Below are 16,251 nucleotides of genomic sequence, written 5' to 3'. Positions count from 1 at the left end.
AGGTTTAAATACAAAGTGGAAGTGGAAGCAATGAAGGTTAGTCAAAGTATAGAACTTGATAGTAATGCTTCAAAAACACTTGGCAAAAGAATTCTTTATCCAAATGACAGAATAACATTGCTAATATTTAACTTTGTTTTGTGACTTATTTATTAATTACAATTAGAGTGAACAGATATCAAGATATAATCCCCACAATTCAAGTTTATAAGACATTATAGATCATAAAATTGGGACAGACCTTAGAGATAATATATTCCAGCTCCTTCCTGAGAAAATTAAAGCTCAGCTTAGTAGTAAGTCACAGAACTCAATGTAAACAGTTCTCACTTTATACAAATTAGACTTTAAAAAATTAAGAATTCAGAAAGAAACCTGTATTACAAAAAAAACACCTAACTTGTACACTCACTCTCCCCCACCCCCCCCACGATTCTCCAAGGTTTCACACTCCCTCAAAAAAATCGCTGGAAAAAATATCCTAAAAACTCCAAGTGAAATCTGAAAAACATAAGGTTAGGAGATTTGACTTGAAACTACCAGCAGGCCAAATTTCAGTTTGAAACACCAGCATTTGAAGCACTGAAGATCTTTGCTCCATTCTACCCACCTGTTCATAGATGTCTGTCTTCAAATTCGGGTACTGTCCCCACATAGTTAGTCCTGTCCCACCTATGTCCATATCCAACCCCCATATATCCTTAAACCAGGCCAGCCTCCTCCCTTCACAAGTGCAGTTCCCTTCCTGCCCCTTCCATTCCTTCTTTCCCCACTTTCATGGGCAAATGTGCTTTAAGTAGAGGTCTGCAGAACAGTCCACTTATATAAAATGTTAATCGTCTGAAATCTTAAGAGTCAAAAAAGTCCACTCTTGGGGGCAGCTAGGTGGTCCAGTGGGTAGAGCACCGACCCTGGAGTCAAGAGTACCTGAGTTCAAATCCGAGCCTCAGACACTTAATAATTACCTAGCTGTGTGGCCTTGGGCAAGCCACTTAACCCCATTTGCCTTGTAAAAAAACTAAAAAAAAAAAAAGTCCACTCTTCTGCCTAACAGATGAACCTTATTGAGATCATCTCTGGGGAAATGACCAGTCTCTGTAAGTACACCTCCAGGAATGGAGAACTTGAAACCTAACAATGCAGTTCATTTTCTTTTCGGATAGTTCTGTTATTCCGAAATCTGCCTCCTACACAATATATTAGGTTTTTGTCTTCAGAAGTCCCCCCCCAAAATAAATCAAACCTCAATGCAGCAGTGACAGTCTTTTGCTTCTTTCTGTATCCCCACCATCGAGACCAGTGTTTTTTTTTATTTTTTTTTTAGGTTTTTTGCAAGGCAAATGGGGTTAAGTGGCTTGCCCAAGGCCACACAGCTAGGTAATTATTAAGTGTCTGAGGCCGGATTTGAACTCAGGTACTCCTGACTCCAGGGCGGGTGCTCTATCCACTGTGCCACCTAGCCACCCCGAGACCAGCGCTTTGCCTGTAATAGGCATTCAATAAATGTTTACTGAATTACATCACTGAATTGAGCATCCTTCTTTAGATTAGAAACACCCCATTTCTTCAGCAGTTTCTCACATAACAGGGCTTGCATCTGCTTACCATCCCAATTCCTTCAGACATTCAAATTATCATCATCGCTTTTCTTAAAATGTGACCCAGAAATGAAAATAATCCTACAAACATAATGTGACCAGCATAGAATACACCTTGTTCAGGTCATGATACTTCCATCAATATAAAAGTTTATTAACTTTCTGAACAGTCATGCATTTTTTATACCAAATTTGTGATTATTCCTAAAATCTGTCTCTTCACCAAAAAAACTATTCTCAGGCCATGTGTTCCCCCAAATAATACTTCTACAATGGTCTTTTTAGTCTAAGGGCATGACACTTATCCCTATTAATTTTACCTTGCCGAATTTAGAAGAAAGAGGCGCATTTGGGAAGTGAACAGCTTGCTATGTAGTGACTGGGATAGGGTCAGAACCCAGGTGTCTGACAATCATTCCTATGTTCTTTCCCCAATACCACACTGGTTCCACAGTTATCTCTATGAAAAACAGAGTAATTCATAAAAATACCTAACCCAATTCCAAGGTATCCAACAGAAGTATAAAGGAAAACAGTGAAGACTTTTCAGTCCAGATTAAAGCTGAAAACTGTTGATGTCAGTAGCAAACTATTTAAAAATTTCCCCAGGGAGAAAAAATTTTAAACTTAAAAAAAAAAAGCAGAAAACAAAATGAAAATTATTGATTTTCCTTATAAGTGTACAAAAAATAACTTTTTTTAAAAAAGCATTATATTTAAGTCAAAAATAATTTTTCTATAAACTACAACTCACTTGCCTCATATCTAGGCATAACATAATAATACAAGTCTATTAATTCAAATACTACAGCTTTTAATGTGTCTCAACATTTTTAATTATTCTGCTCAAATGTTAAATTATACATACCTGCAGGGCTATCAGCGTTCTCTCCTGAGTGTAGCTGTATGCCAGTTGAATCTATAGAATTTACTGTAACTGTCTGTAGATTTGGCAACTGACCAGTGCTTAGACTAACTGGAGTTGAAGTCAAGGCTCCACCTGCTGCAACTTGACCAAGGGTGAGAGTCTGAACAGGTGTCAAAGTTATTTGTTGGGCAGAAGTATTCTGTATTTGTAAGTTCTGTAAATTCTGTAAGTTCTGGACCCCCTGCACTTGAAATGTCTGCCAGGTTATCTGTCCAGAAGGGGTCACTGTCTGTGCCTGAATTAAAAAGGTTCCAGGATTCAGCTGCAATTGAAGATTTTGCAAGGCCTGTTGGGATATACTCTGGCCACCTGCTTGCACACCATGGATTGTCTGGGGTGTGAGGCCTTGCACAATCTGAGCTTGACTAGTTGGCTGCTGAGACTCTTGGAGTTGCAGATGTTGTACAATAGGCTGTGCTGTAGAGACCTGAATATTCTGAGTCTGTGTCTCATCAGAGACAGATGACTGGATGTAGTTTCCCTGAAGATCAGAAGAGTGCACCTGACTACCAGAAGTGGTCAAGCTATTGGTGTTCTGTGGTAATATACCTGAACTATCTATAGTAACAGGCAACTGTGATGAAGAGGATGTTGGCACAAATAAATCTGTATCAGTATTAGTTTCACTAATTTCAGGAGAAACTCGATCTCCAGTCCTTTCTGAATTATCTGAACTATCCATAGCTTGTCCGGTATTTATCAAATGTCCATCAGCATTAATGCCTGCAGTCATTGTCTGAGAACTGCTGGAAAGTCCCAAAGAATCTAGATCAACACTATTGATCGGTACAAAGGTAATATTTCCTGGCAGACCAAGAGGCACATTAGCAACTACTTGGGTTTGTCCAGGAAAAGATGAACCACCAATTGTAACTCCCTGAACCTGGACTTGTCCAGTCTGTGATAAAATATTCTGAATATTAGAAGATGGTGTTCCAGAAGCAAGTAATGTTTGATTAGATCCAGGAATGATCTGAATTTGACCACTTTCTTGATTTATACTCCCATTATCTGATGAGCCTGTGAAACCAATTTGGACCTGTTGACCATCTGTTGTTTGAATCTGAGGTATGACTTGATACTGAACGTTGGACACTGTACCATTAGATGAATCTGATCCTGATGCAACTGAAAATATCTGCTGGTTCTGCAAACTCTGAAGGGGAAGGACATATTGCCCACTTGAAGTTACTGTAGTAGTACCTGGAATTTGTACTATATTACCAGCTTCATCCTTTATATTGGTGGATGTTGCAGGCAAAACTTCCCATCTGTTTGGAGTTTCTCCTAGTTGTACAGAAGTCAAGTCACCTGTCTGTGGACCCAAAAAAAAAAAAAAGTTTTATGGCACATATAATCAAATAATCTAAACAATACTCTTTAAAGCACATGTAGTAATTCTACTACTTGAAATTAAAATTATTATGCCATTATCCCAATAAAACATAAAATCAATTATAGTAACATGTGAGATATTTAATTGCCACTGCCAGAAGTGTTAATAAAGCCAAGGTCACAGGCTTAATTTTCACAAATAGCACAACAAGGGTAAAAAAGTGTCCCATAAACTGATCTCCCATCCCCAGTCTATGTTATCACATGCTGCTGATCAAAAGAGGGGCTGTAAGAATAATTCAACCCCAAAGCCTATCATCAATAATGAAAAAAAAAATTTCGTAATACAAATCTCCCTAATAACATCACTAGTGTTAACTTTCCTCTATTAATTATATCCTATTTAATCCTGTACATAGCTTTACATGAACATGGTTTATGGCATCTCCTCTATTAGACAGAGCTTGGGAAGGGCAGGACTATCTTTTTTTTTTTGCCTTTCTTTGTATGCCCAATCTTAGCAGAGTGTCTAGAACATAGTAAGCATTTAATAAATGTTCACTGTCTAACTTTTTTTTGAACATGTAATACAATTAAAAGTACTACTGCAATTTTGCCTTCGAGTCTATCAATTGATTAAATTTGAAAATAAAAGTTCATTTTAAAGTACCACACATGTGGAGAAGTATTTCCCAAACTAACTAGCCATACACCTTAAGCTTTTAACTAAAGTAAACAAGCCCATAAATCATGTGTAGAACACCCAAGATAGAAAGGTTGGGGTAATTATGGAGGAAAATAACACACACACACACATAATTTCATACCGAATAAGGAATAGTATCAGTGGCATCAAAATTCCCTCATAGGTCACCAAATCATATTATGCGATTCAAAGTTCTATAAGACAATTTGTGTTATGATGTTCTAGAGTAAATGCATACTTAACTCCTCTAATAGAAATCCATAAAAATACCTTCTTTTCCACTGGGTTTTCAAATTTAGAGTATGAATGACCTAGAGTTACTCCATTTAATTAATTAAGAAGGTTACTGCATAGTAGTCACACATCTCCCCCCAAAGGGTTTCCAAAGAAGCCAAGGGAATATAAGGAACATGGCTACTGCTTTATAAATAACCTGTTTTTCAAAATAAAAAGCAGACTATAGTAGATTACCAAATACACATGATAAAACTAGTGATCTGCAACAATATTACAAAAATCTGAGCTATGGCAGTCTTGTTTCTTTCCAAAGGATGTCTGAGTTTTAAGGGTGGTAACCAAAAAAAAAAAAAAAAAAAAAAAAGCAAAGAAAGCCTAAACAGCGCAAAGGAAGACATCTCCTGGCCCTGAGGAAAAAAAACAAATATATGTATGTATTTTATATATATATACACATAAAAATTGCTCCCTATCCACATTAATGTGTCCTCATTCCTATATCATCCTGTCAGAAACAGCTTCCCATAAAATTAAAATAACTGAATTTGCATCTATTCAGTTTCCCCAATACAAACTACTTGATGATTACTAGTAAAAGAAAGTCAGGGAACCCATGTATGTTTAGTATATTTCTTAAAATCAATCTGAATATCTTTATAACTGGCATAAGGGAGTCTAATTTATTATATTATATATTTTTCAATGATCTCTAAAATCAATTCAAACATTTATTAAACACTCTACTCAAAATATTATGTTAAGTACTATAGAAGTACCAAGTTCAGATTAAGATATGGCATCCTTGCATGTATGATTTTCATGGTCTAGTAGTGAGGGTTATGACATGAATATGCATTATATAAAAAAATATAAGTCATGAAATATTTTAAAAAGATATAAACAAAAAATACAGACCTTTAGACAACAATTAAATGAAGTATCAGACTACAGACTTTATATGTGGTATCTAAATGGCAAATATAACTTACCTTTCCCTTTTTTCCCAAATGCTACTGTAGCAATACCAGGTTTATATTTCATTTTAATTGTTTTAAATAAACTGAAAATTTTTAAAGCTTTAATGAAATGTACTTATAGAAGAACAGTTTCAATCCAAATGTTCAAAGTTTACCCTCACTTATCAAAAGAAATTTATATACAATTTTAAGAATTTATTATGGGCATCAATAATTCTATTAAAAACAAGGTAGTTTTAAATTACTGATTATGAAATCTTTCCTTTTGCTCCTTTTCTGTGGGAGAAAAATATGGACATCCTTATTGGAGGTGTTTCTTTTTACAGATTTACCATCTCATAAACACAAATAATCCAATTCTATTCCCATGTCAACTTACACTGGCATCAGAATGATGATGAAAAAGAGATTTCTCGAAAACTAAATCAACTGTCATATGGGGGGGGGCAGGGAGAGAAGATAGATATATTTTTCCAAATGAGACTATGAGAAACAAATCAGACAAAGAATGCTGATAAGTCAACTTTGGAAAATTATCAAACCATCTCTTTGCACAAGAATTGTTCTCTATAGTACAACCAACCAAAGGCCATCCAACCAATTTGCAGTTAAGAGAGAGCTCACCACCTACTACCCACTTCAGGAAGTCTCCTTCACTTCTGGACAGCTCTCATTGTTACCAAGGTTTTCTTATTAAGATAACTTAAATCTGTCCCTTATCACTTCTTCCCATAGTTCCTAACTTGACCTTTTAGGACCAAGCAGAAAATGCTTGATTTCTCTTCTGCATGGATCCACTGATTGTCCCCTCCTCAGATAATCCTGCCCAGATGCTTAGAGAAGAGCACTCAAGAGGAAACCCTTCTCCCAAGATTACCTCTCTGGATCTCTCTAGTTTATCAATCCAACACTTAACAAGTCTTCTCATGTGCAAAACCCGGCACTCACAATACAGATGAAACAATACCAGCTCTCAAGAAGTTCACTTTCTACTGAAAGTGATACCTATGCATAGTCGTAAATACAAAACACATACAAAATAAACAACAAATGCATGTTCTTCTTAACACGTGATATAAATCTCCAGATGTGGTTTAAGGCACATCCCCATCCCTCACCTTCACACTATGTTTTTCTTAATGAAGCTTAGTTTTCTCAGCTTCCATATTATTTACTCCTATTGAACTTAATACTTCACTAAAAGTCTCTAATTTTTTTTAAAAGGAGATAGTCTAACTTTTTCAACCTCAGAGAGCTGATTTTTCTGAACCCAAATTTTTCGTTTATTCCTATTAAATTTAGCTTTTTTAGATTCAGCCTAAAAGAAAAAAAAATCTAAATCAATTCAGTGTATTGCATATAGAATAGCCTTGAAGTCAATGAAGTCAATAATACCTGGAGATTCAAATCTTCCTCAAATACAAGGTTATGAAACCCTAGGCAAGTCACTTACATCTCTAAACCTCAATTTCTTTTCCTACAAACTGAGATTAAACATCCCATAAAATTGTGAAAATGAAACACTATTAGTTTACTTTCTGGATACATCAATTGAATTCTCTTGGCATTTAAAAGCAACTATACAATTGTATTAGTCTAAAAGCATTTTAAAAAGGAATCTTATTAGAAGATGCATACCTCTAAAAGGTAATACTATACTGCTAGCAACTTAATCAGGTACAGATCACTTAACCTCTACATACTCCAAGCTCTAGGAATTCACTTAAGTCATAGCCTAGGTAAAGGGAAATGTTACTGTTCCAAGAATTCCTTTATCTTGTAGATAGAGAAGAAAAACCAATTGCATCTGGCAAATCCTTGTGTAATGCTTTATAAACTGACATAAATACTATAAGAAATAAGCCAAAAAAGAAGGGGGGGGGGGGAATGGATATAGGTTCAAGAATGCCCAGGCAAAGGAAGAAATAGTAGTTTTTCGGTTTACTTTCAAAGGATGCATTTTGAACTCCACAAGCACAAAATGTACTTGCTGGTCAACCCAAACTACCAATTTTAAGGCCTGAAAAGGAAAGTTATCATATACTTTCCCAGCTAGTTTTGTGTCAATAAATGGGTTTCAGCAATTTTAAATGAATTCTACAATGAAAGATGCCATATCTCAAAAGTAGTACTTCTGAAACCCTATCAATTCATAACATTCTAAATGAGGAATCCATCCTTCCACAATACATAAATACTCAGCCAGCCAGACACCCATTGCTTAGGATAGCCCAGAGGTGGCACCAACGTTAGGTTGGTTGCTATGGCAATTCATTGCAGCTGCATTCTCCAGAGCAACCAGGCATTAAAAGATGGGATGGGGGATGGATTTTCTCCCTGCAGACAAGAGAAGTCTCATAGACTATTTGTAAGTAGGTAAGTATTCGGTCTCCTGGGATTATCTACAATATCTATTACAATGAATCACTGTTTTAACTTCTCTGTCCATTCACACTGATTTAGAAAAGTTGCTAAGAGCAGAACAAAAGGGGGTGAATTGGATATGAAAACCTAAGTTAGATCTGCAAGATGTTATATTGGAGAAATATTTTTCATATATTCCATTCAACTACAATCTTAGAAATTCTTTCAAAAAATTCTCTGGTTTCTTTCGAGGCCAATGCCACTTTGTACAGGAAGTCTTCCCAGTTCCCCCAGAAAGATCACCTTCCTTCATCAGATATATCCCCTATGTAATATTAATTGAAATATTGTCTCCATCAAAATGTAAACTACTGGGGGTCAGTGACTATTTTGGTGTTTTGCTTCTCTACAGCCAAAGCACAATGCCTGGCACAGAATAATAAGCAGTACATGATAAAATGTTTGTTCATTTATTGGCTTCTGAATGCCTGGACTGATTGGAGTATGCAAATGCTTGGTTTAATATTAATTTATAATGATTAAATAATAAAATCACTACTCTTTTAACAGGATAGTACTGGAGTTCTTGCCTTATAGCAACTATCTAAAAATGCATCTTTAGCCAGCTTTCACTCAAAGAGAAGAACTAAATTCTGTGCTAACAAGATTGAATTGGAAACCTTTAGAGTATTTACTTGTCCAGAGTACTGAATGTATATAGAGTATAGGTGAGGTTAAACCCCAAATTTCACACACACACACAGCTATAGAGTACATTTGCCACTTTCTGATTTATAAGCTTTAATAAAGGCTTCAAACGAAGTACCAAAGTAAAAATGCAAGTATCCCATATTCTTGCTATGGTGGTTTCTTTGAGACTTGTAGGTCACTTTTATAAGGATCAACAGATCCTGAATGAGACATACCAAGTTCTCATCCCAGCTCTGCCACTTACCACCTATGTGACCTTGGCCAAGTCCTCCCCTCCTCCCTGGGTCTCATTTTCATCATCTAGTAAATGAAGGAAGAAACTAGAGGATTTTCAAGGTCCTTTCTAACTCTACATTTGTGATCCTATCAATATTTTCTAGTCAGAATTTATGAGTAATTAAATCCTTTGGAGAAAATCCAGGAGTTTTAAGTTATACTGAACTTCACAAAACTACAGAAACAAAGTTCTACTTTAGCCATCTGGCTTTTTACATGCCTTCCTCCCCTCCTAAAAAAATGTTTAATACTAAACTTAACAGAAAATTAAATTATGCAAATGGATATATAAAATAGATTAATAAGCTCTTTTTGCTCTAACAGAAATTAACTAAAGTATTTAAACAATAAAAGTGTTAAATGAAAAAAATGTATCTGTCCAATGGACCAGTCTTTTATTTCCTATGACAAAAAAAAAAGTCTGAAGTTCATTCCTGAACTAGAAAAGCAGTTTTCCTAACCAATCTTAAATTTAACTCAAAATTTAACTTAGGCCCATGTGCCAAAAACTATGCTGTCTTATGTTCACCTGGCGGGAAGTTTAGTTTAGTACACCACCAAGAAGCCCAAGGGAGGAGCTTAAAGACTTAAAGCAAGAGAGGTTGCAACTCAGTTTTTTTCCTGACACAACTGGCTGGCAGGCACTCTTCTTGTATGGCTGACATATATCTATGTTTACACTCACTTCCTCCTGTCGGTGAACTAAGTTTGTTAAGTTTCAGCCCAAAAAAAAAGTGCATTAAAAAGAAGAATCTACTTCACAATTTTACTTTTACAACAACCTTCTGTTAGCCATGGGACGCTTATTTCTAGCATTTGGAAAGGCATGGTAGAACGGAACAAAGTTATTGGTATTTAGAAATTGATCAAAAAGAAGCTTTTTGATATTTAACTTGTCACATAACATTTAGGTTTGCCAGAACATGTATTGCTAGAATTTATCTAATATTTTTCTTGTAATAATTAAAAAAAAAAAGCAAAACCCTTAAATTTCACTTTAATTGGATTAAAATGAAGTAGGTGGTTTTTTTTTAAGAACAATGGAATCCTTTGTTTCACTTTGGTCAAGTATTTCAAAGTCTCTCTAATGTATAGGTTTGCAAATTGGTAACATTAAAAACTATTCAATCATCAGAAGTCATAAGCTCAACTTGAAAATTTACAGTTTACTTAAATAGGAACATGTTAGAAAATAAATATTTATTGGCAATTTGGATAATGAAAATATCTTTAAAAAGAAGAAATAAGCTGGCTGCCACACTCACTATATAGCCAAAGAAAGATATTGGATGATACCAGTATGTTAATAAGTAGAGTACACTGAGAAGTTACTAAAGTAGCAACATGGATCTTAAAAGTTGTAACTCAAATACTATGTATGTACCGTGGGCCTTCATTTTAAACTTAGCAGTTTACATCTCCCTAATACTATAAAAACATTACAATAGTCCAACCAACTCTGTCAGACTGGCAATCTGAATGATCCTACGCAAGGATCAGTGTAATGCCAGGTTTAGACAGGTCATTTGTTTTTGCAGACAAAATCGTAGCTACCTATACGTGAACATGTGTGCGAAAACTCTCGATCGTGGTAACTGGCTTTTATTGTTGATATCCGAGGTAAATCTCTTTGGACACATCCTCTTGGTGAGTCGGGGCTTGGGTTTCATCATTCCTTCACACGGGAATATTCATTTAGAGGTTTCAGGGATGTAAACAGCAGGATTAAACGAGGGGCTGGATCACCAAGCAGCAATCGGCGATCCTCCCCGGGGGCAAAAAAAATCTGGCTAAATGCTCACAAAGAACAAGCCCTAACTTTCTCCGTCCTTCGGGAATTACAACGCTGAGAGAGAGGCCCGATCTCCGGCGGGGAAAGCTCCGAAGGCTAAAAATGCGGCTCCACAACAAAGGCCGGGCCCGCGGCTCCCACATCCATTTTGGAGCGAGGCCGGGCTTCATTTTGTGGAGCTCTCCTCGGCGAGGTGCCGCGGTGACAATGGAGGGAGGAGGGCGGAGGGCGGGAGGCGGCGCGGCGGCGGGCCCGGCTCGGCTCCGCGCCTCCGGCCGGCGGGGCCCCGGGCGGGCCGGGGCGGGGGGGGGGGGGGGGGGGGCGGGGAGGGGGAGGGGCAGGGCCGAGCGCGCCCGACTTACCGCCCCGGCGGGGTGATTCCCGGCGGCGGCCGGCTCCTCCTCGTCGTCGGGCAATGGCGGCCCTATCTTGCTGCAGGTAGCGGCCAGCAGAGCGAGCGGTGACGGCTGAGTGTCCTACCCCCAGTGGGCGGGTTCAGAGAGGAGAGAGGAGGGGAGGGGGGTGGCGGTTACGGCCGAGCGCGGCTCGCACAGGAAGTGCGCCTCCTCCCCTCGGCGGCCGCCCGCCCTCTCGCTCTCGCTCTCGCTCTGGGCGCGCACACACCCCGCCAGCTGCGAGCCGCGCGCCCGGGCCTCACCTTCCGGACCCCCCCCCCCCGGGAGGCCGCGCGGAGGGGAGGGGGAGGGGAGGGGAGCGGGGCGGGGGGGGCCGGGCGGGGGCGGGGGCGGGAGGGGAGAGGCGAGGGGAGGAGAGAAGCGCGGCGCGGGGCGCGCGGCGGGGCCGGAGACGCTGCTTACCTGGGCCGCCGCCGCCGCCGCCGCCGCCGCCGCGCCGTTCCCGTGCTGCAGATACTCGCCGTGGCCGCCGCCGCCGCCGCCGCCGCCGCTGTCCACGTCCAAGGCCGCCATTTCCTCCTGTTTCACGGGCTTTTCGGGAGCTGTGGGCGCCGCGGGGGGGCGGGGAGGGGAAGGAGGGGGCCGGGCGGTGAGCGCTGGGAAGCCCTCCGCGGGCCCGGCGGCCGGGCCTCCCCTCCCCCGCCCGCTCCCCCGCCCGCCGGGGCCGCCCGCCGCCCTCCTCCTCCTCCTCCCCCTCCTCCCGCTGCCCCTGCCCCCTCTCCTCTCCTCTCCTCCCCTTTCCCTCCTCGCCGCTCGCACTCGCGCTCGCACGCTCGGCCACCCACACGCACACGGCAGGGACGCGCTCCCGGCGGGAGCCGGGGCCCGGGCTCGGCGCGGCGCTCGGGGGCTGGCGGGACGCGGGGTCGTGCGGAGCGGCCGCCGGCGGGGCGGGAGGCTGCGCCGCGGCCCGGGCCGCACACACTCACACACACGCTCGGCGGCGGCGGCCCCGGGGGCTGGGACCGGCTGCGGGAGCGCTCGCTCCCTCGGCTCTACGTACCGGTCATAGTGTGTTTAGGGCACCTCAGGCGGGACTCCCCGCCGCCTTACACATGGCGAGGAGCCGAGGCGGCGGCGGCGGGAGAGGATGCGGGAAGCGGCGGCGGACACGGCCGGAGCGGTCCGGGGGATTTTTTTTCCTATTTTGATTGACTGTGCGGGAAACACAAAAGGTGGAGCCTCTAGCCCGAGAGGGGGGAAGAGGGTGACAGCCCGCCCGGAAGTCCCGCCCCTCTTCTCCCCGCTCATTCGCCGCCACGCTCCCCGCCGGACGCTCTCATTGGTCGGGACGCCCGTCGCTCGCTCGCCCGGGCGCCTCGCTTCCTGTTTGCCCCCCCGGGTGGAAGGGGAGAGACAATGGGCGGCCGCGGCGGCGGCTCCGGCTCGCCCGTTACCCCGCTGCGCCCGCCTCGCTCGCCGGCTGCCGCTCCCCGGGCCGAGGGTCCCGCCTCGCCGGCGCTGGGAGCCGGTCCCGCGCGGGCCGCGCCGGGACGAGGGAGGAGGGGGGGGGAGGGCAAGCTGGAGAGGAAATCCGTTCCCCCCGCGGCTCGGGCTCCCGCTCGGCGATGCCTCCATCCTGGCGGCGGCCGGATCTCCCCTGGGCCTCGCTCGGCCCGAGCCTCCGCCGTCCCTCTGCCAAGAGGCCGCGGCCGAGCCCCGGGGCCGCTGCTGCCGCCGCCGCGTCGCCGCCACCGCCGCCGCCGCCGCACCCGCCAGACCCGCCCCGCGAGCCCGGGGGGAGGGCGCTGGTGTTGGGGGAGACACCCCCTCCGAGGCTGGAGGAGGACTTCTCGTGCCCGCCCGCCCGCCCGCTCTCCGCCTGTTCCAGCCCCCGGGCTCCTCGTGCTCCTCAGGCTTTGCCGCCCGCCTCTGCCTGGAGGCGGCGATGGCCACCCGGAGCATCCCGGCCCCCGCGGGCTCGGGCTGCTCCGGCCCGTCCGGCATCCGGAGCGGCGCAGAGACCTCGGCCTGTGCCGGGCCGCCCAGCCCCCAGCCCCCAGCCAAGGAGCGCTCTAGTTGCACCAAGTCGCGTTTTTCCCAGCTTCCTAATCCGCACTCGGTGCTGAGCCAAAGAGTTTTTAAAAATAAGCTTATCTTCCAACAGTCACATTTCTAAGTCAGTGACATACAGTAATAGATGGTTTCCTTGAAATATTTTGAATTTTGTGCTTAAGTTTAAATTCTTGTCCAGCTGTAGCTTACTTGGCTTCTTTGACTCTTGTTCAGTCACTGGAGGGGAACTTGTGTGCCAATTGGAAGAAATGTCTCTGCCTATTACTGCCACATTTGGTTGCCCCAAAAAAAGCGGTTTAGAAGAGGTAAAAATGCTGTCCATCACTTTTTTTTTGAAGCACTAAAACTTTATTGCTCCAACTATCAAGTTCTGCAATAGAAAACTTCCAGGCTGTGAAGTCGCAGAGCCATTAGCACTGAACTCAATAATATTTGACTAGCAAAAGCACTAATTTCACTGGTGAAAGAGCCCTCCTAAAAAGAACATCTCATCGCCAAAACACTTGTCATTTAGCAAGGGAGTCTTAACTTCTTGACTTTTTAGTTGCATTAAACTGCAACTGACAGGAAGTTGATTCACTCCCTTGGCTCAATGGCTCCCTCACTAAAAAAAAAACATGAGCATACAGAAATGATCATTTGAAATGTGACTTCCTGGTTAGAGTTTTCATCTTTGCATGAAGAATTATCTTCTTTGGTTTCATTTTCATGTTTCAGGAAGTAAAGATATTTATGCTTTCAACACAAGTGGCATAGTAAAAGTACAATATATACATAAAGACTGATTCCCTTCAGTTATTTGATGCTCTCCCCAGAAATTATTTTTTGTTTAGTATCTTTATACAAGTCGTCTTTTTCTTTTCCCACCGAGTCAAATGTAAACTTGAAGACAGACTTCCTTTTTTTTGTTTTTGTATTGTAGTCCAAGTGCTTAGCATTTGCTTGGCACGTAATAGACAATAAATGCTTGTTCAACTGAATTCAATTGGATAGTTTCTCTAATGCAACCTAAACTGCAGATTTCTAGGCTGAGCTCCTTGTACCTCTGTATGAATCCAGAATGTTTGTCCCAAAGACTAACTCAGTTGGAATAGCTAGGTAACATATCTCTGTGCCTGGCCCTGGTGCCAGGAAGAGCAGACTTCAAATACTCATTGCAATTGTTCAGCCTAGGGCAAGTTACTTCTCCCAACTTCAGTTTCCTCATCTGTGAAAATGAGGGTGTGGAATAGAATATATTTTCCTTGGAAGTATTAAGTATTCTAGAACCCTGGTTAAATCATAGCAAGTGGTTTTAAAAAACTGCTGTTTCAATTATAATTGCTGCAATACACATTTAAAACATTGAAGGAATGCTCTCTGCTAGTTACTATTAGAGGTTCAGAGAAAAGATTTGCTCTCAAGTCCTTCTGATTTGGAATATTAGCATAATCTTCATCTTCCCAAATAGAAAGTCCCAAAATAATGGTGCTCCTTCATCAACCCTTTTTCTCTGTATGCTGATAGTTGAAGTCTTGGTTGCCTTTTTACATTCTTGTTTGCTTATCTGTTCTCATGGCCTCAGATATCACTTCTGTTCACATGACTCTTAAATATATATATAATTTACCAAGTGGCCTTAGAGCTTCAGCTACATAATTACATTGAATTCTTGGCTGCCTGGGGAGGTGGCTAATACCTGTCCAAAACAGCAATTGTCAGCCCCCCCCCATCAGCTTCCCTTAATTATTTCTCTTCATGGGGGAGGGGGGCGCACAACAACTTTAAATCCACCCCCATCCTAAAATAATTTTATCTAGGATTAATGATTCCCCTATATCTCTTAACTATATCTTTCTCTTAGGTCTCACTATAACCAGTATCTTTCAATCCTTCATCTCTTCTAGTAGCTAATATCTATTGATATCAAGTCAGTAGTCAAGTCTATCAAGAAAAGAAAATATTGGGGCGGCTAGGTGGCGCAGTGGATAATGCACCTCAAATATCCTAACTTCCAAATTCTCCAGTCTAGTTATTTTCTATGACCCTCCACTCTACTTCATCTATCATTAATCTTGCAATCACCTACAAGCATTCTAGTTCCTTGCTGAAAAAAGTTGAACTTTCTTTACCTTTTCTCCTTCCATCTCCCTAGGCCTCCCACGATGAACAGTCACCCCATCAGTAGGTTAACAGTTAAGTACTTTCTGTTCCACTGTACTGCAGCTATAAAGGCAAAAAAAAAAAAGTCTTTGGCCTCAAAGAGCTTATATTCAAATGGAGGGACGGTAGTATACATATGCAGGATGTATATGGTATGAATGCAAAGTAATCTCAATCATCAGCAATGGATAGGGGGAGAGAATCTGGAAAAGGCATCTAGCATTAGATTTGAACAAAGTCTTTTTTTAACTGATACTTTATTTTTCCAGTTTTATGCTGTGGAAGTTTTTCAACATTCATCCACTTGCATAATAATAGGTTAAACATTTTTTTCCACTACCACCCCCCAGTGGAGTAAAGTCAAGTAAGAGTTGTACATGTAACATTTGTTTGGCATATTTACATATTAGTCATTGAATGAAGAATTAGGAAGAAAACCAGGGGATAGGAAGGAAAAACGAGACATTTTTTAAAAGTGAGCATAATATACATTCAGATTCTGTGGTTTGGTTTTGTCTTTTCCTTTGGATGTGGATAGCATTGTCCATAACAGGTGTCCCAGGACTATCCTAGGTCTGAACTGCTGAGAGGAGCTGCATTCATCATAGTTGGTCAACTCACAGTGTGTAAATGTATAACAATGTTCCCTTGGTTCTGCTCCCTTCAATCAACATCGGTTCATGTAATTCTTTCTATTCTTCTCTGAATTCAGACCATGGTTTCTCATAGAAAACTAGTACTTAATAATACTCA

General features: G+C 42.1%; 1 protein-coding gene across 1 annotated transcript in view; it reads right to left on the bottom strand.

Moving 5' to 3' along the window:
* SP3 (Sp3 transcription factor) overlaps positions 1-12,579 on the bottom strand; it is a 48,775-nt gene extending 36,196 nt beyond the window's left edge. Inside the window, exons 1-4 of the mRNA XM_074215688.1 lie at positions 12,344-12,579; positions 11,743-11,882; positions 11,287-11,400; positions 2,467-3,841 (exon numbers count right to left, since the gene is read on the bottom strand). Coding sequence (XP_074071789.1) covers positions 2,467-3,841; positions 11,287-11,400; positions 11,743-11,882; positions 12,344-12,350 — 1,636 coding nt within the window. The 5' untranslated portion in view covers positions 12,351-12,579. The remainder of the gene's footprint in view (positions 1-2,466; positions 3,842-11,286; positions 11,401-11,742; positions 11,883-12,343) is intronic.
* Between the last annotated feature and the right edge of the window lie 3,672 nt (positions 12,580-16,251).

Source organism: Macrotis lagotis, chromosome 1 (assembly GCF_037893015.1).
Source record: "Macrotis lagotis isolate mMagLag1 chromosome 1, bilby.v1.9.chrom.fasta, whole genome shotgun sequence".
In the NCBI taxonomy this organism is placed as follows: domain Eukaryota; kingdom Metazoa; phylum Chordata; class Mammalia; order Peramelemorphia; family Peramelidae; genus Macrotis; species Macrotis lagotis.
Note: the sequence above shows the minus strand (reverse complement) of the source record. Positions and strands in the feature narration are given on the sequence as shown.